This window comes from Thunnus maccoyii, chromosome 14, assembly GCF_910596095.1.
Source record: "Thunnus maccoyii chromosome 14, fThuMac1.1, whole genome shotgun sequence".
Classification (NCBI taxonomy): Eukaryota; Metazoa; Chordata; class Actinopteri; order Scombriformes; family Scombridae; genus Thunnus; species Thunnus maccoyii.
The window spans coordinates 23969858-23996086 of NC_056546.1; the positions used below are offsets into that span (position 1 = coordinate 23969858).

Genomic DNA, 26229 nt, shown 5'->3' on the forward strand with positions numbered 1-26229 from the left:
AAAATATTTATTATACCAAGGGAAACAGTCTAAAATGCATTGATGCCAAAAAAGAGTGTTAACAAATGCTGCTGCACCACTGCAGCGGTATTTAAAAAAAAAATATAAACATGCACATCTGCTTTACCAAGAATTATTCTACATTATAAACTTAATTGATGATTGTTATCTAATAAAAGCGCCTAATATTGTGCATTTCTTGAAAGTTGTAACATATATTCACATATTTGCATTTAAATTTAATAAAAAAAACCCTTAAATTACCAGGAAAAACATTAACATAGTTTGAAAATTTTACTATGAACACAAGTCAGAACAAAATATTGTTCTGCACAGGATTAGTTGTTGTTTTACACACTCGTTTCTTAACAAGTGCCTTGCCTCTCCTCTCCTCTGGCCTGCAGGCTGCATGTAACAAGCGCTACTACCCCATGGGAGAGCTAGAGGGCTCACTCCAAAAGCAGCAGAGCCCAGGAGAGGCTTCACAATCACCCTCGCAACATTGAAAAGCTAATTATCCCAGGAACAAAAGTGCACTTTATTTTCACTTAACACAATTAGTCATAAACTGCGTTTCTGAGTTCTAAATCTACACAGGCTCCCTTTCTCTGCCAATTATTCATAGTTTCATGTTCATATCACATTCAGAGTTTCAAAGCAAACATATTTTCAGTGCTGGTGTCTGTGTTAATCATCCCACCCACACGTTTCATGGATTAGTCATTCACATTGCATGAAATATGAACCAGAGTGCCGCTCTGCCAACTATATACGTACGTATTATCCAGAATATTTCTATTGGGGAGTTTGAAAGGGTTAGGTAGACACTATATATACACTGAGAGAGAGAGAGAGAGAGTGAGGGAGGGAGAGGGAGAGAGAGAGAGAGAGAGAATCAATGATTTCTAATCCACTCAACAAGCGGCTGAGATAATTATGCATTTCATAAATGATTAGCAAAATACAGGAATATTTAATCCCTTTTTGCATTGATGTTCTTTAAACAGCTCTTAGGTACACCAGGGCACATGATGAGCATCAAATTGGCCTTTCTGCTGGAAAATAGCATATTTGTGGCAAAAGACGTGTTTGAATGTGACTTTTTTTTTTGCAGGCATTAGAATTAGGTTTTTTTACATATTCATAATTGAAAATGGATAACTATTTACGAGCAGATGGGAAGGCTTAAAGTGCACAACGTTGTTATCAGAATCAATTCAAATTTATGGGATTAACTGTCAGGTGTGCCGTCACCATATGTGGATAGAGCTCGTTTCTGACATTATTAATGGTCCCACTGGAGCCGAGCTGAAACATATACTTGTGCTGCATGTTCATCCATAAAACTTAATATATTGATTACCTATTTTAACAAGTAGTTTTTGATCATAAATTCTGTGTTTGCATCATGTTTGGGTGATCTGCAGTATCTATGTATGTGTGTCCGTGTAGCAGCCATGAAAGACATCATTGTCCTTCCTTTACAACTCTTACTAAAGGTAGCTGTGGTTGCGTAGAAGCAGCGAGGAAGCTTTTCTGAATCACACACCTCCACTGACTTAAAAAAATGAACAGAAATACTAAGAAACTCTCTCAAGGAAGAGATGTTCTAAAAGGAGTAATTTAATATCAAGAAATCACAGTATAGTACCGACTGTGTACATCACAAAAGGTCATGAGCCTCAAATTGCCAATCAGAGATGTCAGCTCTGCTTAATGTCATCTGGGTAACCTTTTGTGGTTGATATAACACAAAAATTAGACAATACTTCAGCATTTCTCCATCATAGGCCTTGACCTTTATTGTCACATTGACAATGTAAAAATTATTTCCCAATTATCAGTATGCCATCGCCTCACAGGGCTAATATCAATTAAAATACACTTTTCTTCTAACTGCTAAAATGAATTTAAACACTAAACATACTATAAACAAACAAACGGTGGTGAACATGCTAAAGTTCCCGTAATCATGTCATCTAGAGGACACCCATAGTTCACCCATATGAAGATCACAATCAGAATCAGCTTTACTGGCCAAGTATGTTTACGCATACAAGGAATTTGACTCCGGTTTCTAGTGGCTCTCAATGCACTTACACACAACAAGATGTAGTGTGTGGAGATTAGAAAGTGTCAGTGACATGTGCTGGAGAAGAAGAGCAAGAGGGATGTTGACAGACCGGCAGTGTGTCTGACCTGAGTGAGAAACGACTCCAGGGAGCAATGACCAGATACCTTCAGCAGACACAGAGACATCCATGGTGATTCCACATACCGTCCCTAAAACACAAAAACTTAAATTACACTCATGAATATTTTGTGTCTTGTGGGTAAACATTTTGAATCAACTCTTGATCCTGTGGGAATTGCGAGGGGATTTATACTCTTGATCATCAAAGCTACTGAGGTACTGATACTGGTACATGGCAGATCATGGCAGGTATCATCTGACCTGACAAGTCATCCACAGTGTAATCTTTGAAATGTGTCATTCCAGGGTGAAGGGGTTCACACTTCCATGGCCTTTAGCAGAGTGAATACAAAGGTCATCTGTTTGGGCATTTATTACCCAAAGATGGAGGGACATTATCTTTTCATTCATGACCTTCCTGATATTATGCTGCAGAGGAAACATTTAGGGTTATATTGCAGCTTTTTGGTATGAATTGCTGAATTTATTACAGTGTAATGATGCACTCTTTATCTCCATGTCACTGCATACACACAAATACAGACCTTGTACAATGTGTAAGATTTGCCATAATTTTAGTTTAAAGCATTCAAAAATGAACTAAAAATATCAACAGAATGTGAAGAAATTACAGTTTTGACATTATGTCAAAGACGTCTATGTATTGTGTTGCAGAGATATCTACTAAGGTTAGCATGCTAAGCAGCTAGCCCTGGCCCTGTCCGGCTCGAACTGTCTCGTAATACCAATTTGTGTCTGAGAGGTGATAGTGAGTCACTGTAGCGTCCAGTCTGCCCTCCATCCAACCTGGAAGGCAGAAGAAGTAGTGCTGCCCTGAGTAGCAGTGGTGGAGATGAGCCAGGCTGAAAGCAGCTGTACTTTTCGCTGTAGGACTGTAAATACATCACCTCATTAAGTTTTAATATTTTTTCAGGCAAGAAAGTAACCATTTAGATTCCTAATATGTGGTCAGTTCATCCAAATAACGCCTGTTTGGAAAGTTGCACCGATGTTGTCGGAGCATCAGCTGGTGATCTCAGCTGCACTGGGATGCACCAGCTATGAGTAAGCTGGCATGAGCCATTTGCTACCGTAGCACATCATAGTAAGCTGGATTGATTTTGAAATATCATCAATAAATTAGGTCTCAAATGGATTACTGTGTTGTAAAATGGCAGCAATTAATGAAAAAATGATGCTATGTGGCAGAAAAAGTGCTGTTTTAGTGAGTTCTGTTACATTACATGATTTACACCTACCCAGGGGGCATGTGTGTAACTATTTAGTTGTTACTTAGAGTTATGTTGTAACTCATCTCTGTGGTACAATCGCTTTCTGATCTATACAGCTGTCTGGTAATTTACTGCTGGCTCTAATGTCTCCGTAACACACACATAGATTCACTGCTTTACGCTATATTCAGTGAGGGATAATGGTGGTGAGGTGATGGTGTTTGGAGGCACCTTTAAAAGAGGTTTTGGGAGAAAATATGAATGGTAGAATTCCCATGTCTGTGGTAGATTATTCATTCAGGTTCACCATGTAGCACTTCAGCATGAAACATGTGTTTAGTGATAAAGGGCCAATTTAAGAAGATTGAACTTTTGGTAATAAAAGGTTACAATATCACTCACTTAATAAAAAAGGATATAGTCAGGGTTGTTATAGAGCACGTTTGGCTGAGGAAACACATTTACCTGCTTTACAGTGACTTATAGCAACACAGTCATCACAAACCCCATTTAATTACAAAATAGCCCCTGCACTTTAAAAAACATACTTAATATTGTATCAGATTTAGTGTACATTTTACACATTTTATGGACAATTAAGGCGCACAGCTGCTGTATTAATACATGTGTCTTAATTTTCACTGTCTGTCTGTATGTTATCCAAATCTATAACGCAAACTTAGGCTTGGCTTTTAACGCAGACATGCATCGACACTTTCAGTCCAGTTTGTTTGTTTGTTTGTTAGCAGGATATTTCAAAAACTGATTTTTGATAGAAAATTGGGACAATGGGCAAGGTAACAAACAATTAGATTTTGGTTTAGATCTGGATCCAACAGTGACAAACACAGCTATTTTAAAACATTCTACCTATTGGTCAATAACTCATAACCTCAGAAATAAAATACATTTCGCCCCACATTTCTTGTTTCAAGATTCACCTATTTTAAACACACTTCCTACAAATTACATCCAATATTCAAATAAATAATTCAAACATACTTGAATTAGCACAAAAATAATTATTCACTTGCTTTTTGAAATGTAATATTCCTGGACAGGATTTATTATTATTATTATTATTATTAATAATAATAATGATAATAATCATATATGTGTATATATATATATATATATATATATACACACATATATATGTATTTAAAATTTTCAACCTTTTAGAGTATTTTTACTCAGATCCACAAACACATTACACATCTCATTTGTTATTAAAATAACAAATTTAGAAGATTGAGCAGTGGGTTTGCAGGTATGCAGTCTCTAAATATTAATTTAATCATATTTGATTTTCTGTTCATATGGTAAATGCTGTGGATACTTTTCAAATTTAGACATATTAATCAATACTTATTTATTGTATATACCCCTGGTTGTCGCCCAGCACTTGACCAGTGTCTCTACAGGAATCATTAGTTTCATCTTTATCTATACAACGAGTCTGACTTGCTACATTGTGATAAATGTGTATCTGTGTGTAGAAGAAAATGTTAATTTGATACTTAATATAGGCAAATTGCTATAAAACTGTGCAGACTGAGTGGTTGTGTGGGATGTTTATCCTTGTAGAAACTGGTAATAAGCTGATTCCATTCTGCTTCTAGCTTTGAAGACTGGTAAACGTAATGATACATCCCACTCATGTTTTCGGTGGGGCTAAGGTAAAACACTACTTTATATTTGTGTGTGTGTGTGTTTTAATGCACAGTCTCTCCAAACGCAGTATATGTATTACATGATAAATGTCTCAGTTAACATATAAGCACATATATCCTATTGGCTATGCAAATGCTGGCGCACCGTACTTTCCACTTTCTTAGAAAAATGTTAATCTGGAGAGACTCATTAAGTGCATGTTTTACATTCATTACTTTAAATCATTTCACTGTAAAATGCAGTGGGATGATTACTTTTTATGTTGACTATGGAAAATTCTGTCTTCAGCAGCATGGTTTGAAAAATAGCTCATATATTATATTTGCAAATGATAAAGTAGCAACATGCTTTCTACAGTATTTTTCATCTTGTAATATCCAACAGTAAAACTGGACTGAAGAAATCCACACAAGCCGAGAGAGCACAACATAAAGCATGCACCATTTGCTACAAAACCACCAATTTCTTCCGGACATTAACAAGCCCTCTACATGGATTATACAAAGATATAAGGAGTTTGAAATGGCCTAACCTCTTTTCTGCCGTTCCCAATTCATTCAGAGCTGACAGTTTTCCTTTTCTGTGCGAACATGCTCTTGTCATTAGCATGCCTCTGAACTCTGCCTCACAATGTCTCTTCTGAACAGTTCTGATGAATTATTTCATCCTGTATGGGGCTGACTTCAGGGCATACACATGTGGGTGCTTCCTCTGGCCTGGGTAGAGTCTTTTCATAAGGGTGCAGGGTGGACACCTGCTCGCCTGACCCGCTAAACATGACCTCAGAGTGTGCTGCTGACATTAAACTGTGCATGTAAGAATGCACTAATTTAGAGGCCTACGGGTACGCAGAGAGGCTACTATCTGTATTTCCTTTCTTGTTGCATTCAATAAAAAAAATAAGCTGTTTCTCCTGACACAGACAGAAATGAAGAGATTAGTTAGTGGCTACAATACAGAATGTATCAAATATGTGGCCACAGCAATTATGTGTATCAGTAGGTGGTTGCAGAGACAGTATCTATATCTGATCATACACAAACACTGAATCAGCTGAATTAATTTGAAATGCATTGTTTACTACTTCAGTGTAAACTAGAAACTTTAAATTAACAAAGTACAACTGTTATTATCAGTGTCTGTAATTATTACTGAAATAACAGTGCTTCTAATTAGGAAAGCTGTTGTTTAATTTCTATTTTCATTATGTTCATTCAAAAGTCCATGTTTTGTTCATGCCATTTGAGATGTGTGTATTCTCCTTAAATAGCCTATGCTATGTTTTCCTGACACAGTCACAAAAGTGAAGATGACCAGTCATGAAGGCCATATTTCCCTAATGTGCCTTATGTTTTAGTTCCACAAACTTATGGTTTGAGGAACATATATATGTCTATTTGACAGGCATTGATAAAATACATATTTTGTTCTTCAGGTACACAGATTTGTTGGAGTTTGCAGAATTTGTGATGCTAACATGCTTCAAACCCACACAAATATACTGAACTACTTATTACTACAGAAATAAGAGGAATCTATCCATTAATTTTCCTCCACTTCTCCTGGTTTGGGTCGTGGTGGCAGCAAGCTAAGCAAACTCTCCCAGACATCCCTCTACAGCACCAAACCACTTCTTTCAGCTCTTCCTAGGTGATCCTGAGGTCCTCCCATGGCAGATGGGGCATGTAATCCCTCCAACATGTTCTGAAACTGCCTGTTGGACATGCTTAGAACATCCAGGAGGCATCTCAATCAGATGTCCAAACCATCTCACCTGCTTCCTTTCAATTTAAAGGAGCAGGGGTTTTACTCTGAGATCCTTTTGAATCTCTGAGCTCCTCATCCTGTTTCTCAGGGTGACCTCAGCCACTTGTGTCCATGATCTCATTCTTTTGCTCTCTAAAAGCTAATGACCGTAAGTGATGGTTAGAACCTAGATCGACTGATAAATTAGGATGCTGATCTAATGCTGTATCTTAACCTCACTCATGAAAAAGAACCTGGGATAGCTGAACACCTTCCCTTGGGTAGCAGCTCTGTTCTAACTACAACGGTGTTGTCCGGCAACACAATTCAGAGTCCTCCAACAGGCTTCTGTGTTGGCCAATCAAATACGTACAAGCGCACATACCTGGTAGATTACTTTGTGACTTGAATGGCTTTTTTTCTTCTGTTTACTGGTGGATGGTAAATTGAAACTGTGGAAAAAACTTTCAAGGGTTGTGAAAACCTGTCTCATGGACATAGACATAAACCGCTTTGGCTTATCAGACACCAAAACTGGTTTTGGCATCTGATAAGCCTTAATACCCGTAGATCTATTACTCACTCTGGCCTTCCGGGATCACATTTCATTGTCTCTCCTTTACCTGAACCAACAAGCCCCCACCAACACAGCTGCTAGTATTTTTGTTTTTCAGTCTGAACACCCAGTAAGGGCGTAGGTGAGTCTTTTTCTGTGGAGTGCCTTGAGCTCAGATTTGCATTTGATGGCCCATCATATCATCCATATCACTTTTCACTCCAATGTGCTGGATTTGGGATGTGAAAGCACAACAAAGCCAACAGAATTATACAGTAAAAAGCAAACATGCAATTCTGAGGTCACCAACATAGACACTCCCGAATCTTTAGCTGCACCGACACACTCCGTAACCACCCGAACTGGGGACAAGACTCAGCCTTGGCAGAGCCCCGAATCCACCAAGAAATACTGTATGCTTTGTTTTGCAAAATTTTGTCTTAGTAGCCCAGTATGGTACACCAGAGGACATCCTGTGTAATCACTGGGTTGAGGGTAGTGAGCTGTGCACATAATATGACTGACATGCAGGAAGGAGCACCTCCTGCACAAACAAACTTGCTCTAATTATTTGACTAGATTCAAGAGTAGTGAGGTTTAAGATGTCTGTATTTCAGAAATTGATTCATTGACGATAATAGCAAAATTGTGGTTAAAGCAACATATTTAAATATCCAAATCAGTGATTAAACAACAAGCAAACGCAGAACTCATTGACCAGTGGGTTGTGGATGTTGTAGATTTTCTGGTGTTAGTTTCACTTACTCTTTTTGAGGTTACAAGGTAGAAATCAGGGCCTTTAGGGAGTCACCGGGCTGACATGTTTCCCCAGCTTAGCAGCCCTTTTTAGCTCTGCTCGTCACGCTGCAGTCGCACATCTGCACCTATATATCAAAGCGGTGCACAAAAACATTCCTGAGAGCAAAGCAGAGGTGATTTGTGTGCCTTTCTCCTTCTTTTTTTATTAAAATTCATCTGTGATCTAACTGTTCGCTCGGCTAAAAGCTAGGCCTTTTAAATCAGTCATCCGTCCAGAACTTAGACCTGCACCACATTAAGACCGGCTCTGACATCACAACTGTTTCCCCTCTCCCCGACGCACCTCATGGCTCTTTCATATATTTTCTGTTGTCCTCAACAGATGGACAATCTTGCAGCCAGAGATTTTTTAAAGTGTTTAATAAATGTAATACAACCTATATAGTGTTAAAGAAAGGGGCCTAAACCAGAACCATGTGCACGGAGTGGATGGCGGCCGTTAGGGGCCACAGATAATATGGTTCAACATGTGGATGGAGCCGTGCCGGCAGGTTCACTTATATGTTGGACAGTTTATGACCTTCAGCGTTGTTCCCTTGGAAAGCAGACCGAGTCCATACGTTACTACTTTCTAATTTACCAATGTATTCTCTACCAGTGGAGAGTAATAAAAGGATACAGGTGATGTTGGAATGCAGTCTTTCATGTTTTATCTCACAAAGGAGCAGTACAGTCGTATTATGTTCCTATAGAAGGTAATATATGAAAGTGTTTGACTTATTGTCAAATTAAGGAAGCGTGTCATGACCCTGGTGGTGTACATGCATGCCTCTGGTTGTTATTTCATTCAGCTCAACACGACACTGCTAACCACAACAGATAATAAAATATTTCTGAAAGGAATGTGACTAGTGATGGGACCGGATAAATCACAAACACTTGGGAGTCACACAGGAGCTGTGCAGTGTTAAGACTTCTAACAGTTTGACCAGATACCATTAGTAGGATGAGAGGCTTTATCGCCTCTTGTCTCTGATTGTAAATAAAATTTAGTGGCCTCATTACAGGTTTTGCTTGTCTTAAATCTTTGTCCGTTGTGGCCACCATAAACAAGATCAAAAGTCAATCAAATCTTCAAAATGCTTTCTTGTAATTTTACTTTGACGCACAGTCATTATAAACTCAGGCTTTGCAGCCAAACTTTGTACAAAACAGAATCTTATTTTAAATTCTAGTCAGATTGGCTGATTTGGATAAAGTCCTGTATCTTGTTACATGTAAATTTTGCAATAATTTCCAATATATTTTGGGATATAGTGAATTTTCTGGAAAACAAGTGCATTGTGCATACTGTATGTAGTGGATAAAATCTGTTTTTTGCCAAATCCAGTGACTTAAATAGTTGGGCATCAAGGCAATTATCACATCAATGCAACAATTATATAAAAATATAAATATTGCCATAAATCAGTTGTGTTTATTAATTTGCAACATTGTCCGCAATAGCATAATGCACTGAGAGATATTAAAGAAATAGCTACCACAGTATATGGCATAATATCTGACACTTGTCTGTCACTTGTCTTGACTTGTTTATAGCATCTTATAGTCCAACCCCAAATTTTAGAGAAGATCTTAAAATTTTCAAACATACAAACAAATATGTCAAACTGAATTTTGAGCAAATGTGCACAAAATTATGACTAATGACGCCTTGAATATTTTGGAATAGTGCATCCGTACAAAACTGGGCTTGAATACTTCATTCAGTGTCAACATAATGAAGCTTCAATGAAGAGCAGGAATAAACTGACACAGAAAATATACTGCATGTGATACTGTCAGATTGTGTTCAATTGGATGATTTCTCTTAAAGCTACTTAAGAGGAAATATAATGTGTATACAGAATATAAAGGGGTTTTAATGCCAATACATTTCATAATAAATCATAAACCAAAAGACAAGCGGTGTGTGACTGAATTTTCAAAACATATACAATGATTAAAATGTATTTCAATTATTTGTCTGGTAAAAATACATGTTAAAAAATAATTCATTTTAGATTTGCTAGAAAGCCATTTTTAAAAATAATTCATTTTAGATTTGCTAGAAAGCCATTTTTAAGGATCCTTTACAGTTACATTGTACTGTAATTATTCACCTAATGTTTATAACAACAGTTAATGCAAAACATGAGGGTAAGATCCACACATGTATTAAATGCTATCTGACTTATATTTCTGCTCAGCCTAATATTTCACTAAGCCTTAGCATTTCATTCAGAGATGTACTCTAGATAAGTGCAATAATCTCAGTTTGATGGATGGCCCAGCCGGAGCCTCAGGCCAGCGGTGTGTACACACTGCACTGGTTGCAGCAGGACGATAAAACCAACATAGGCAGGTGTGTTTGGTTAAGATGCACTTGTCAAGTGGGGTGACAAGCATGTCTGTGTTCATTCAAGTGAATCCCTTAGGCCTATCTGTACCTCCATGTCCCACTCATGAGACAAAAGCACTTCCCATGTTTGTATGATTTACCTCTCTCAAGTAAAGTGCACCCACACTCACACTCACACTCACACTCACGCATACACACACACACACACACACACACACACACACACACACACACACACACACACACACACACACACACACACACACACACGCATACATAACGTGTCTTACAGAAGAGAGTGTTACCCAAAAATAATTCACTTGTGTTTAGCCTCTCGTTACAGCTTCTTACCTGTAAAATGCACCCGCAACTCAACACATTTTGTTCCTCTTTTCATGTTTCATATTTTCTTTTCCACATCTCTTGCGCAGTTCTTTTTGTCATAGTTACGTATGTTTTTATCTACATTTTAAAACATTTAAAACCAGTGTAGTGCGCGCGCGTGTGTGTGCGTGAGCGCGTGCGACCATTTTTGTTGTGTTTTTTTTTTTTTGAACCCTCACCGGGGTGAGGCGGAAGTGACGTCAGACTGGGAAGTGAAGCTCGCCGCTGGTCGACAGCAGCAGTGAATAGCAATGAACAGCAACAGCGGACACTAGCTGGCATTTTGCCTCGTAAAGCCATCGCATGAATGTTTTTGTAAAGCCAGTCTCTGCTGGGATGAAGAGCTGAATGTCCTGCGAGTGTCGGTGATAATGACACCGAGGTAAGCAGCTCTGTGTGTGTGTGTGTGTGTGTGTGTGTGTGTGTGTGTGTGTGGTAGCTCAGTAGCTAGCCGCATACAGCTAACGTTATCCTGCAGCCTGACTGAATGTAACAACAATAGCAAAGCTTCAGGTGTGTTTAAAGTTGCTTTAATGCATGAATAGACCTTAGAAGACAGTTAAATAACAACTTAGTTCGTCATGACAACCCTGTGGAGAGATGTTCACTCTTATGGAAAAACACCCTAATTGAATTCACGTGCTTATGTCAGTTCTATAGTTTTTACATAGTTTTTCATCTAAATTAGTGAATTGAAACCAGCTCCATTTTGATCAACTGAGAGGCAGATTGTAGAGATGAAAAGGTGGGGTTTGTTCTGCGGGCCAGCCTGGACCAAGTGAATGTGGTGGCTGAGAGGAGAGTGTTGGTCAAACTGCTGGCCGTCATGGACAACGCCTCTCATCCACTTCATGACACTGTGGTCAGGCAGAGGAGCACAGACTCATCCTGCCTCGGTGTACCACAGAGCAGCAGAGGAGGTCCTTCTTGGCCACCGCCATCAGACTCTATAACTCAACCCTGAACTAACATCATCAAACATTCTTTTTCCAAGCACTACACATTTTGTATATTTCAATCCTGTAGAGTTTATTTATTTTTTGTCATTATTTTTTATCTCTGACCTTGATTTTATTATCCTAATGTTTCTTCTTGTTGTGTTATTGCTGTGTAATTGCCATTGCTGCTGTAAAAAAGAAATTTCCCCCTGGGGATTAATAAAGTACCGCACCTATCTACCTACCTACCTACCATGAGTCATCTAGAGATGAAACCTGGAGCTTCTTCATGAACAGTGGAAAAAAAGACACTTTGACAGCACCAGTGGTCATTTTACTTGAACATGGTTACATTTTGTAAGCCTTTGCCAGAAGCCCTATATTCAAATAAAATATATTTGGAAGTAAGATGTGAAACAATCATGCCATCACCCCACTGAGTCGTCACTAATTCAGTGACAATGGACAAGATGTGGCACTAGATGAGATCATCAGTTTCTGTTTTGATTTCCAGCTTAAGGAGACCTGTTTGTAGATACTTAATTTACTTTCCAGCACAATTTAATGTATCAATCTATAGTTTACTCGTTCTGCATTTCCTGTATTTACTTCAAAATCACATGTTGGTGCAAGTGGCTATCATCCTAAGTGACTGAAATCATTAGTTGGTTTAATATCAATGCTCACTGTGCAACTATGAGTCATGTCATGGTTCTGGGAAAGACACTGATGCTGCTCTGCTTCTTTCTGTGTTTTTCAGATGACTCACCAGTGGCTTGGACATCTGTGATTTTACAGAAGATGAGGCTTGCTCAGTTTGTCAGACTTGTCATTACTTGTAATGATTGCTACTGTAGGCACATAAACCACACTGACATGGACAACAAACTATTGTGAATCATGTTTGTTGCTTTTTGCACATCACACTCACTAAAAAAACAAACGGCATAAATTATCATTTAGTTTGTTTTGAATGGCTTTCAGTTAATAATCAGTGCTGACGATGTCACTGGGTGAGCAGTCTCAAAAGTGGTTTCCAACCCATGTCCAAGCCACTGTTCTTCAAGCAACCGGTTTACAGCCCAAGGGCAAAAATGGCACCAATGATGCCTACACTATCATCCAGCTGGGCAAGGAAAAGTACTCGACATCAGTGGCCGAGAAGACACTTAACCCTGTCTGGAGAGAAGAAGCCTCCTTCGAATTACCTGGTTTACTTTTGGAGGGCAACCCTGAAGTGTATGAACTCTGCTTCATAGTGATGCATCGGTCCTTGGTCGGGATGGACAAGTTCCTGGGTCAGAGGTCCATCAACCTTAATGAAATATTTGATAATAAGGAACGAAAGAAAACTGAGTAAGTATCATATGCTGAAGCAGTTAAGTCCTAAGGCACATCATTTCACAACAAGCCATAAATCCAAGTTTGTGGTTGGGCTGCATTGCTTTTACTCTCCAGGGATAAACACACATAACTGTTTGATTCTGCTGGCAATAATTCAGGTGATGAACACCCATTACCACCAATCCAGAAGAAGATAAATAAATCACTGTTGCCAAATTCTCACCATATTTTTTTAAATTAATGCCAGCAATATGCCTCCTTTGATTATCTGGGCAGAATGAAATAAATCAATGAAAATTAAGAATAGTATTTGGTGGTTACAAGTGTGTAACCATTGATCATCCATCTAGTATGTATACATAATATACATGATACATGATATCCTTACTAGAGAATCCTTTTTTCTGACTAATGTGAGTGATGGAATACTTGGTGCAAAAACTGCAATATTAAGCAAATGAGCTGTTGCATTTGTTTGGTGGTAATTGACATTTTGACACCGGAATATGTGTTTTTTTTGTGTGCGACGAGTTGTCTAGTTTGTATCTTGAATTTTGATACAGTTCATTTCATACTGAGACTTTAGCGTCACATGTACAAAATTTGAGCTCTTTTATATATTTGATGTTTGAAATGATATTTTTACAACATTCAAGAACTGTGCAAGCACAGCTCACAGTCTTGCATCTATGTATATCTCTTGATAGAGAAGCTGACTTTTGGGAGGAAGTGGAAAATATTTTCAGAACTATTTCAGTCCTAAGTGGATCACAGCATGGGCTAAATTGGTTGTTATTTGTTATATTTGCCACATGTGTTATTGCCATGTTAGGCAACATATGTGGACCAAATGGCACTGTGTCTTGTGTGTTATATTTTGTATTCTGTTCTCAATTAAGTTGATGACCTGACTTTTTTATAGCTGATAATTTAAATGCCATTGTATTGTCCTTTAGTCTCTTTATGTACTTGTTTAAGAAATATATTTTATTAGATAGATCTGTTGTAATTTAAAGAGCAGAAATTAAATTGTTTGTCGTCCAGTAGGTAACTTGTCTAATAAAAACACCAGATTGTTTCTTCTTCAGTTTTAGACTGTCTGACACATAAGGTTTTACATTTGTGCTCAGTTATTGACCACAGATTGTTCAAACTGGGATTTTCCATCTTGTTGACCCTCTATTGTTTGAGGCTTAGCAATGACTTGGCCTACATTGTTAAGAGATTATTTTTAGCTCGATCATTGACATGGTTAGCACCAGTTGGCCTAATTGAAACTAGTGGAGCTGGCCTAACATGCCTTGTTAGTCACTCCTATGCATTCAAAACTGTTGTTTTGCAAGGTGTGGACAGAGTAAGCCTATTTGTTTGTTTTGTTTGAATCTTAGCTCGTTCTGCATAGAGTTTACGTTCTCTAGTCATGTTCTAGTGCTCTGGTTTCCCTCCAGAGCTCAAAGGGGTGCAAGTCAGGTGAAGTGGAGACTCGAAATTGCCTCTAGGTGTGATATTAGTTGTCATAGTGGTTGTCTTTCTATCTGTGTTCGCTCTTTGATGAACAGGTGACCTGTCTGGGCTGTTAACCCGCCCTCAGCCTAGTGCATGCTGGGATAGGGACCGCTCCCTTGTGATTCATAAAAGGCTTGAACAGGTAGAGAAAATGCGTGAATAAATGGAGTAAAGTACACCAGTATACATACCGTCATAGCATGAAGGGACAGTATTATATCAGGCTAATTTGGGAGGGTGTTGACCCCTAAAACACACATATGCTGTTGTTTAACTTTACATTAACGATACAGGAACAGAGTAACAAAATTGGATCTGGTGTTAATTAGCTCACAGCACATTTCAACATGGGAAGACATTAGCACACTTCCTCTTTAACCATCAGCTTGGAGAATCACAATATGTTATAATCAGTGTGGATGGGTTGTATTTGTTTTAGGTGCCTGAGCTGATGCACCTCGAAGCCGTGGACTTGTTCAGCAGAGGTTCTGTAACGGATATGCCCACATTGCTTGTTGGCCTAATCCCACACTGCAGGCATACTCGACAATGATGCTGGGACCCTAGATAATATATCCACACTCCACAGTGGGTCTGTGTTCGCTGCGGCCCATCCGCAATGTTTTTGAACTGACATATTGGGGAGGAAAGCCCGTCTTGATATCTGAGTAGGCAGCCCATAATTATCGCACACCTGTGTTTGTTGATTGTGAGGAGTTTCCCAGCGGTCCGGGGCAGAGTGGGAGGATTGTGGTTCCAAGCACAGGGAGGTTTATCTTGGCCTTGAGACGCACGTGAGGTGCAGCCCCGGCCCCACGGCAGCGGCACGCTGTGGCTGCTGATCAGACTGAGCATGGCGCGCAGCCTGGGAATTGGACCCGGCAAGGCCTTTCATGACCGGGCTCCTGGGCCACGAGCTAGACAGTGTAGAATAGCATTCAACAGCTGCGGTTTTTAAAAAGCCAATACCAACACCTTTTTTGGATTGCAGTGATAACTGATATTTCATGTTGGAATTCAAGGGATACTACACACACCATTTAAATCCAGGAAATACATAACATTAATTGAATTAAATCAAATAAAGTCATGAAAAAATTTTCAGTTTAAAGGTTCTCCACTAAGAATCAGTGTAAGATGGAACAATTGATTACATCGATCAAACTGCACCATGGTGGAGGTGGATGAGTGTGCAGGCCAGTATTTAGAATACACCCACAACATTTCCATGATTAATGTGGCGAAAGCAGACAGAATACATCGATAGAGTTGTCTGATGCTGGTTTCCTGAAGGACATCACAAGCCTTATAACACAGAGGATATGTCTCATTAGCATGTATGAACTGTTGGGTTGCCCTGCGACGTGGCTTTGCAATTTCCCAATTGCTTGTCGTTGCATTTCTGAACAAAGGCCAGATTTGTGCAAATGCCACTTTATTTTGCTCAGAGTGAAAGCATAAATCCCATTACTTCCAGTTGAAAAAGCAGAGAGGTTAAACAAATAGGGGCCCAAAAGCAGCCTGAAATGGTCTATATTATTCAGCAGTAGGCTATTTTTTACGTTCAGTTTGCAAAGAATAATGTTTATCCCCTGAATGATAAATTGTATTCTCACTTGTGTCAAAAAAAGTTCAAACGATTTAAGCTTCTGCATTTGTGTGTAGCTTTTGGATTAGTCTGCTCAAATTAGCCTTTTCTGTGGTGTCCGCAAAGAAGTAGGTAGAGCACATTAGAAAGAATGTGGGCTCTTTCTTTCCCATTGGTTACATTGTTTGATAGTGTAAGGACATTCTGACTTTGTATACCTGTCTTTCTGAATTATGTTGAGTTGCGTGTAATCAACAACGACAAAAGATTTCCATAAATGTTCTTTCTATATAAATTATCTCATTGAATATCCTCAGCCTAAGTGTCCTCCACTCTCATTTTAGCTGGTATTCCTTGGAGTCCAAGCCAGGGAAGAAGAGGAAAGAACGAGGCCGCATCCAAGTCAGCATCCAGTTCATGAGGAACAACATGACAGCCAGCATGTTTGACCTCTCCATGAAGGAAAAGCCCCGCTCGCCTTTCTCTAAACTGAAGGACAAGATGAAGGGTCGCAAACATGACAGCGGCTATGGTGACACATCTTCAGCCATCCTGCCTCGCTCTGCTGTGTGCGACTCAGAGCCCAACCGCCAGTCGTTTGCCCCAGAACCACAGCCCCAGCCTGAAACCAAGGTCAAGAGGCCGCTACTTGCTGGGGCCCATAAGCTCTCCGCAGCCCATTCCATGTCGGATCTCATTGGGACCCACTTTCGCCCCAAACTGGACTCCATGAACTCCATAGAGGAGAGTGGTGAGGACCAGTGCTTTTTATGTTTCAGATATGTTACAGCACTTTCAAATATTTTGTGTTTACCATATATTATATAATTTGAAATCAAAGCAGCAATAGTTACTTTTTATTGCTGCCTGTCTGCAGGGCAGCAATACGTTTAAAAAAAAAAAATAAGACCAGTTTTTCTACCAGGTACAGTAAAGTCACTGGTGATCAGTGAGTCATTGCTACTTCCTCATATTTTCATTTCAAGGATGTAGGGCAGCGGTACAAGCAAGAGACTGGCGTTTCAGCTATGTATGAGGGATAAAAGGGCTCACTCTCAAGCAGTAAAATGACAAAGCAGTGTTATAATCACAGTATTTTGCATTTTGGAATGGTGTCGCTTCACACAATGCTTAATTGTCTACCTGTTCTTAATTATGTGTTTTAGGCTTCATGACTTGTGACTTGTCTTAATCTTGACGTGAGGTGCTGTTGCAGTTTCTATTGGCCATCAGTAGAGGTCGATAGACATCACTGAGCTATGGGAATAGATATAAGGATTTTTACAGTATAAAGTATATATAAACCTTCATTAACTTAAATATTAATGTAGGTAATAATATCAATCTGTGACCTGTTTATTGGTCTCTGTTGCTAACCAGTATAAAACTGGCTTGAGTTTTCCAGCTCCACCAGCCTCCAATCTTCCCTCTGTCCTTCACTTATTATGCCTTAAACCAACAGATTTCCCAATAACAACAGTGCAGAGATCTAACAGAAGTAGCTGGTAAAATGTAACACATATCAATGAAAAACAAGTTAATAATCACAATTATAAAAATGCTGTTTTGCTTTGTTTTTGCTAAAGGATGAGGTTTTACTTATATTGTCCTTATACTGTCCTGCATCGTGTTGTAGCTGAAAGAGCATAAGGTCGGGTAAAAGTGGGGCGGACTGAAATGTAGGTGGGTGGGAATTTTTTTGTGGTAAAGCAGATGGATATGCTGGGAAGTGAGATAAAGTGAAATGCTAAACGCTAAAAATCTTTATCTGGTTATGTAAGTTTTGAGTATTGAGAAATCCTCTTAAATCCTACAGATATAACATGGTCATTTTGTGCTGGAGCAGTGAAATTCATGCTTTTGCCAAAGGATGCAGCAAATAATTAGGCAACAATCGTCTGATGTTCATTACCAACAACCTAACTACATAATCATAAAAGCCAATTAAAGTATTACTCAACTCACTGCCCACTCCATCTTGACTGCACAGCTATCTGAGGCAGTTATGATGATTTTAACCTTATCTTACATGCTGCTTTGCGATCATTCAGATCGGCATGCAGGGGAGGGGTACATACTCAAAGTTTTGAGGGTAGGACAGACACAATTGTAGATTTTGCAGGCTATAAAGAATATAACAAGCGCTCCTAAATCACTGCTCCCAATAAAATATTTCTTTTGTGGAGAGAAATTAGTTGGAAGAGCCACACGAACAACTTGGAAAATAACAAGAGTGAACACACAAAGTGGTGATTTTTACAGGTTATTTTATCTCTGTGAAACTGTAAAAGGTGTCTGTGAACAGAAGACAACCTTTGATCAGTTTTAAAGTAACCGGTTCTAATAACATCAAATTAGTGATTGGTGTTGGCCATTAAAAATCCTAATTAGACCTGTCACAGATAATCACACAAAACAAAACAATCCCATATTTTACCTATTTTTAAGAGTGTAATTGGCCCTTTCCCTAGATTTTTTTTTTTTTAGAATAACTACACCATAAGTTGACGTAATGCTTTTGGCTTTTCTTCCAGGGAGCGCAGCCGGCCCTCACAGGCGTTCCCAGAGTGAGGTGCCAGGCTACCAGGACAGCGAGGCACACAGTGACCCTTTCACTGATATCAGTGACGCCCTGCCACAGAAGTATGCCACGCTCCCACGCAACCGCAACCCATTTGAGGGGGAGCACGGGCAGCTGTGGGACCGGGCAGAGCGGAAGGAGAAAAAGGAGAAGGTCAGCCTACTGGAACGAGTGACGGGAAAGAAAGAAGGCCGCAAGACCAGCAACGGGGGGCGTTCGGGTAGTTCTGGAGACTTGCGTTCCCCCAACCCCTTTAGCGGTGACTCGCAAGCAGACACCAACCCGTTCAGCTCCAACTACAAAGCCAGGTAGTCTTTAGTTTGCACTATATGACTCATCAAAAATGACAACATGTCACACTACTCCTGTCCAGTACACCGTGCTTTATTCACCTCACAAAATGTTTTCGGCTATCTTGCCTTCATCAGGTTGTTTCCAGTTTCCTTATGTATAGTTCATTGATCAGTCATGTTCCCTAAAGATCACAAAAACATACAAAAACATTATCATCATCTACTCTTAGTGGATACAAAAATTAACAATAGAAATATAAAAGGTAATGAATGCAAAACATTCTTCTGCAATTTAAATATTTCATCTTAACTCATCAATGGGTAGAAAAGGTTGAATGGCAATTTCTTAATGGGAAAAAAACTAACTCTTTATTCTTTCAACCTCCATTTTTCCTCAAATCTTTTCCATCTCTTGATACTGATAGATAACCTTAACTAATTTCAAAGTCAACCTGTAGTTGATCTCAACACATTAATCCCTTAACTAAATTTCCAATTGTTTAAAAAACTTCTTTTCTTTGAGAATTAATATAATGCTTAAGACTCTACAAAAACGGCTTCAAGTCTGATTCCTCATTTAACCCCCTTTTCGGCTTAAAGTGCCTAATTTAGAAATCCAGAATCCTTCCCTCTTAAAAGACAAGTTCACAACTTTTCAAGTCTGTCTTAAAACAGTCAGGTGCCCATATGAACACTGGAAGAGGTTTTCTTCGCTGTAAATCACTCTTCCTGTTCATACTGGCTATTAAAAGATCCCCTTCAAATGTGGTTTCAATATAAGTGATGGGGGCCAAAATCCACAGTGTGTCCACACACTCATTTTCTGCAAGAATGCATTTAAAAGTTTATCTGAAGCTTATATGAGGCGTCAGATTCAGAACCCTAAATTGCTCCCGATGGTTGTATCAGCTCCCTGCGTGGTAGCTTGCCGCCATTGGTGTGTGTGTGTGTGTGTGTGTGTGTGTGAGAGAGAATGCGTGAGTGAGCAACAGAAACATTGTAAAGTGCTTTGAATAAAAGCGCTATATAAATGTAGCCATTTACCATTTTGCCATTTATTTTTATCTTTGTATTGACAGTCTTTTTAGCATCAAATTCCCTCTTTGTGATTCCTCAGACAGTGTTTCCCTGTTGAGCTGTGGTGGAAGTCTAGTAACAAAAAGAGGGACTAAAAAGACTGTAACATAGAAATATATATCTACTTGATTTGACTCATTTGGACGGCTGAAGCATCATATTAGCTTCAGATAAACTTTTTAATACATTTTTGCACAGAAGGAGGGTTGTGGATTTTGGCACCGATCACTTACACTGTAAGTAAGGGTAAGGGATCTTCTAATGGTCAGTATGAAGTTGAGGAATGATTACAGCAAGAAAAACACGTGTCGATGTTCGTTTGGGCACGTGACTGTTGTTTTAAGACAGACTTGAAAAATTGTGAACCCGTCCTTTAAGGAGCAACTTCTCTAAATCTGCTGCTCTCTGGCTGACGGAAATGTTCAGCAAATGTTCATGTACATTGTGAGTCACACCTCTGCCATGTATTTTAGAAGTGTGAACTTTTAACCTCAGACTTGTTGTTTATAGTTTGCTTTATGTGTGTGACTAAGAAACATGACTAACTTCCAAATATTTCACTGAAATATCCGTTTCTTCCATGGCCTAAATTTAGCCTTTATCAACAGTGCTTGTCAACCTTTTTCGCCTGTAAATTTGTGGCATATCAGTACTGTATGTTTTTCATCCTATTCCATAAATCATCTCACAATCCCAAAAAGTGATCTTGCTACCCCATGAGGCCCAACGCAGGTTGACAAGCTCTAATCCACAGGATATTGGTTACAGCATTCTCGTAGGGTTTAGAATACCTTGTTGATTGAAATCTACTATCTGATGGACCCCCCTTCTCTGTCTCATTCTATTGTCAAGTATTGTTGTTTAAACATTTCCACCGAGCCGGTTACATCTATTTCCTGTGTTACATAAAGAGTTGGTGAGCTCTGTGGCTAAGTTCTGGTTTATCAGAATGGAAGGTGTCATTAGTGGCTCTTTAGAGAGCCTGGGCTTGATAACGGAGCCCTCTGAGCAATCGTAATGAGATCCTCTGCAGAGATAGACCACCCAATTAACCACTTATCTCTGTAGGCACTAGTCCATCATTTTTACTGCCGCTTTTGTCATACAGTAGCTCAGTGGTCATTTGTAATGTGGAGCACGAATACAAAAAGGTGGTTTATAGTATATTATTTGTTGAAAAGCACATTTACAGCTGCACAGGGTAGACACCTCAGAGCCTCCGTATTAGTGGAATGTTACAATCATACCCAAAATCTATACTTTAATACCTTCATGTGAATAAAGACCTTCTTTTTGATTGCTTTGCAGTGATAAAAAGCCAACAGGAAATGAAGACCTCACCTTTGGCCAAAGGAAGAAGGACGGCAAGAAAAAAGTAAGAAAGAGAGCACAGCCATCCTTAAAAGCAGATGCTTTGTCAGATGTTTTTTTTTTTTTTTTGCATGTTGTCAGTTGTACCTGATAATGATTGAGATAAAAAAAAAGGGGAAGAAGTGACCTCAACAGTTGCAACTGTGTCATTACTTCAAGTGTAGCGTTACCGATTTTTAATTGAGAACTCTAAGTTTCATTTGACATAGCAGCTGGTGACATTGATCTCCGTGGCCTCTGAAAATTCAGATGTGCCATTCAACTAATTAGCAGCTGCACACATCGGTCATCATGTCTGATCCAATCATAATTTGAAGCAGTGTGAAATTTCGGTGTGCAAGGTCAATCATAGCGGTGCACGGCGCTGGTTCTGTAATTGGGAGTTTTTGTTGAGAAAAGGCGTTAAAATGTCATTTGTTTTTCTTTTTAATGATTGTTTCATTATTTGCACTCAGCATTTTACTCTTTGTGGTTATGTTCTGTTAAAAATTTCTTTTATATTTCTATTTTCAAAAACCTAAAATTTGCCAACTATTACGCAGCAGAATTGGTGTTTATGAGTGAGCGGTGGGAGCAGTAGCTAAAGTGATGTCTAAATGAGAAAGAGAATGCTGATAATGGCTTTCCTCACCTTTCTTTTCGGGTGTTGAGGGCTGTCGGTATCCACACATGTGCCCCTGCGCATGCCGCAATGCCTTGCAGAAATGGCAGCTCCCATTTCCTCTGCTTCAAGGCCCTAATTAACCACACACAGGGGGGAGGGAGCGCAGTGAGAGATTTCAAAGGACTGAGCTTTTAGATTCTCAAAGCTGAGCTCATTAGAAACTGTAATGACACAACTGGAGAATGCCAAGTGTGCGCCTTATCTTCTCCTCACTACTGATCGCAGAAAAATGGTCATCATTACTTTGCCAGTTCATGGTCATTTCCAGGCCTTTGTCACCAGCCACTAAAGCTCCTGATTATTATGCTGTGTGTGTGTGCATGTGTGAGAGAGAGAGAGAGAGAGAGAGAGACAGAGTATGAGAGAGGAAGCGTGTGCACGTACACATGCTTGTATGTGAAACCAACATCTACTTCCATATGGCTGTCAGCTCTCTTATTCTCTCTCAAATGGCTTAAGTTCAGTATCTTTCAGTGAGATGCCTTTTTTTTGTTGTTGTTGTGTGTGTGTGTGTGTGTGTGTGTGCGGGGAGTAGGTTACAGAGCTCTGTTGTCGAAACCCTCCTTACGTTGGACATTTAATCTCGGTGGCAAATATTTCATTTTGGTTTGTGGTCCCCCCCCCCCCACAGTAGCCTCTATGCTGTTAGAAGCGATAAGATACCTGGTAAGCAGTCCCGCTCTGGCTCTTTCTGCATTGTCTTTACCCAGCAGTAGAGGCTTGAATGGTGCATGGGAGTGGAAGCTGATAAGTGTGGTATTTTAAACAGGGTGAAGGCTTTGCCTGCTCTATCCGTTCAGGGGAGGATGCCCAGCACTGAAGCGATAAAGTGGTCCCTCATTAAAAACGATTACAGCTCTTCTCGTACCCGCGCAATATGATCTGCACATACCGTACCACACTGCTCTGTCCAAATAGACTGTCCGCAAAGAGCAAAGCTGGGCTTGGGTTGCATCCATATTTTGGAATTTATTAGCGTGACCTTTAATTGCAGAACTATGCAGCCTGGCATTTCCCCCTCGAAACAAAGATTCCTTTTTTTGGGGGAAATCTGTATTGTTAAGTGCTGGCAGGCATGTCAGTTTAGTCATAGTCAGTTTTTCCTGGACCTTTTTATATTAAGAGATCATGCTTTCAGATATTTGAAACTAAAGAAAAAGGAACTTTCTCAAGATGTTAGTTGCTTGTTGTAGTGTCAGACTCGAGTCCCATTAGAGCAGTTTAACTGTTCTTGATGCGTTATAAACACTGGATCATGACATCCGCTATACAATTCATTGACATGTCAATGCTAAATCCCTGGAGAACAGTTTCATCTTAACAACTCTCAATTAGCCTTTATTAGCAACAGGGAACGAGAGATAAACACGACAGTTTATGTCACGTCAGGCCAACACATCTAATTAGTCTATTTTCTCTGTCGCATCGTGAGCGAACATACATCTTTACACTTTCCTGCGTTAATCAGTTGCTGACATTTCGTGGAATATCATTCAATCATTTTAGTCTACTTTTATAAAAACATGTCTATGGTGACACAGACCATGTAACCTCAAAATCTGCTGAGGTTAAATTGAGCATTTAACTTGTTTTCCATTTTCAGGAGGTGACACAGGAAAGCGTGGCAGCCTATAGAAACTTGTCCTTTGAGGAAGTTGTGCAGGAACTCATCAAGCAGAAAGAAGTGGTGAAAAAGAAAGACGCCCACATCAGGGAGCTGGAAGACTACATTGATAACCTACTTGTGCGCGTCATGGAGGAAACGCCAAGCATACTACGGACACCCTATGAGCCAAAAAAGAAGGCAGGTAAACTTAGCAAAAAGTAGAAAGCAAAGATACAGAGGATGAAAGTTACTAATAAGGGTTTAGCGGTAGCTCATGTATCAGTATCATGTGATAAAATAAGTGGGAACAAATGGGATTGATCAAAGCCAAATTTATGATTGAGTTATTTCTTTACCTTAGAACATTTTTATTCAATGGATGTAGTTTTTATAGACATTTTTTAATGTTTGAGTTATTTTAGTTTATGCAGTTCTTTGGCCTCTTTGTTTGGCAGAAATCTCATTCCTATATTTCTCTTTTTAAATGTTGCGGTGCATTTTAAGGTACTTAAACAGGATGAGAGAAATTCATTAGTTGATTTCAAATTCAAATCAATATTTTTCTCAAAGATTAGGTTTATGTATATCGTATGCACTTGTGAACCCACAGAGGTCTGTTGCACATACAGCTGCCATCATCTGCCCAGAAGCTCTTAAGGTGCAAATGCAGCCAAATTCATGTTTACCAGATGCTGTAGAAGCAGTTGTTTGCTGTCTGTTAAAAGATGGTCAAGGGGTTGATGAAACAAAGCTGTAATTATTGTGTTTACACTTAAGCACAAGTCTTAAACTTGCCACATTAAGCCAGGCAGTAACGGCTTCTTCCTGAGCTTCTTCCTCAGCTGGGGATGATGTGGATGAACTCTGCTCTCCCACCCAACAACTTGAGTGATTCATAAATGTTCTTACAACGGTGTTACGGTAAAAAGTTGGCGTACAGTATCTGGGAGTCAGTGTTCTCTCTAGCTTACTGAGTCATGCATTTTCAGAAAAAAAAATGAACAAATGTAACATTCCTATTATTAGTTACTGACTTTTATCTTCCTTTGATTTAATTGTGAAGACTATCATTTAAGTTTCTTGGACTGAGGGTCTTGCTGAAGGTGATCATTTTACTGACTTTAAGTGCAATAATCATAACTTAAGCTTCTTGCTTTATGTTCTGCTGGTAACGTTCTTGTTTACATTTTAATCACATCTTTGAGCTAAACTCATGTCTTAATGTTGATTTGATTTATTAGCTTGGAGTTCTTTGTTACAGCCTTCATCTCCTTCAATTACACTTTTGGCTGATGATTGTATTAATGGTACCTAGCTGCACACGTGGATATATGCTGAACAGTCTTTATTTATAAATGTGTCACATCTCTTTTACATATTAATAATATTTTGGTGTATTTCTATGGTACTCTAATGTTAAAACGCTACTGTATCCCAATGACCCCTCCCCCATCACCTGTTCTACTGTATTAACACTGTACAGATGGTACAAATCCCCCCAAAATTTGCTAATTTATTCATGTATTAAGGACTAATACTGATAAAGTTTTACATGTAATTTACATTGTCAATAAGATATGTTTACTTTAAATGAAACACACTTTTTCTATCAGCAAAACAGTCCAATATAAACACTCATATAAGATAGAAATGTGTCTTAAACGCAACAAGTTCAGTGAACACTAATGAGGATCACTTCATAATTGTTCGTGATAAACAGCCAATCAGTGTCATTCAGGTCACAAATAAGTTTTTGACAGCGTATGTCAGAAGCTAACTAGCTATCCTCATTTCACTGTTACATGTCATCTCAAATGTCGCCTCAATCTGCGACGCTAATGTCATAACAACATATGCTGTTTCCACGCTAAACACTTATTCTGTGATTTTATCAGTTTCTACCGAACAAATGCTGAGTGAGCTGCAGGGCAGCTGCTGGATCACACTGCTGGTACTAAAATTAACTAAATGGCTACTTACAGGTTTTATTCTGAGAAAGAGGCCATGTTTTATCACCTATACCTGTGCTTGTGCTAGATGTTTAACAATAATTAAGTCACTCACTGATGTATAGGTTTACATTTTTAATTGTTTATTCCTATTTGATGGAAAGCAGCTTCATGTACAGTGTTAGAACATGCTTTGTATTCACATTGTCTTATACCCAAAGTTGCACACCAAGTTTATTTATATATCGATACTCTTTATCAAATGATATCAACCACCTTGTCTTGTTGCTGGTTTTCTTTCTCGTGTTTCTGTCTGTTTTGTAATTACTTTCCAGTTTTAAATCTTCTAAACATTTGACCTTTACA

At 39.1% G+C, this 26229-nt stretch overlaps 2 protein-coding genes across 9 annotated transcripts in view; one reads left to right on the forward strand and one right to left on the reverse strand.

The window, feature by feature from the left end:
- pik3ap1 (phosphoinositide-3-kinase adaptor protein 1) overlaps positions 1-11091 on the reverse strand; it is a 100618-nt gene extending 89527 nt beyond the window's left edge. The window contains exons 1-3 of one of the 2 annotated variants that reach the window (XM_042433248.1): positions 10914-11091; positions 8168-8286; positions 2200-2283 (exon numbers count right to left, since the gene is read on the reverse strand). The gene's annotated coding sequence lies outside the window, so the exon portion shown is untranslated. The remainder of the gene's footprint in view (positions 1-2199; positions 2284-8167; positions 8287-10913) is intronic. The other variant, XM_042433250.1, reaches the window with a different exon arrangement.
- A 48-nt stretch (positions 11092-11139) lies between these two features.
- LOC121911611 (rab11 family-interacting protein 2) overlaps positions 11140-26229 on the forward strand; it is a 108922-nt gene continuing 93832 nt past the window's right edge. For 6 of the 7 annotated variants that reach the window (XR_006099905.1, XR_006099908.1, XR_006099907.1 and 3 more), the window contains exons 1-6: positions 11140-11328; positions 12645-13240; positions 16667-17073; positions 18857-19211; positions 21582-21648; positions 23912-24112. Coding sequence is in view for 1 of the 7 variants with exons in the window: in XM_042433252.1 (XP_042289186.1) it covers positions 12888-13240; positions 16667-17073; positions 18857-19211; positions 21582-21648; positions 23912-24136 (1407 nt within the window). In the remaining 6 variants the exon portion in view is untranslated. Of the gene's footprint in view, positions 11329-12644; positions 13241-16666; positions 17074-18856; positions 19212-21581; positions 21649-23911; positions 24716-26229 lie in introns of those variants that run through there. The other variant, XM_042433252.1, reaches the window with a different exon arrangement.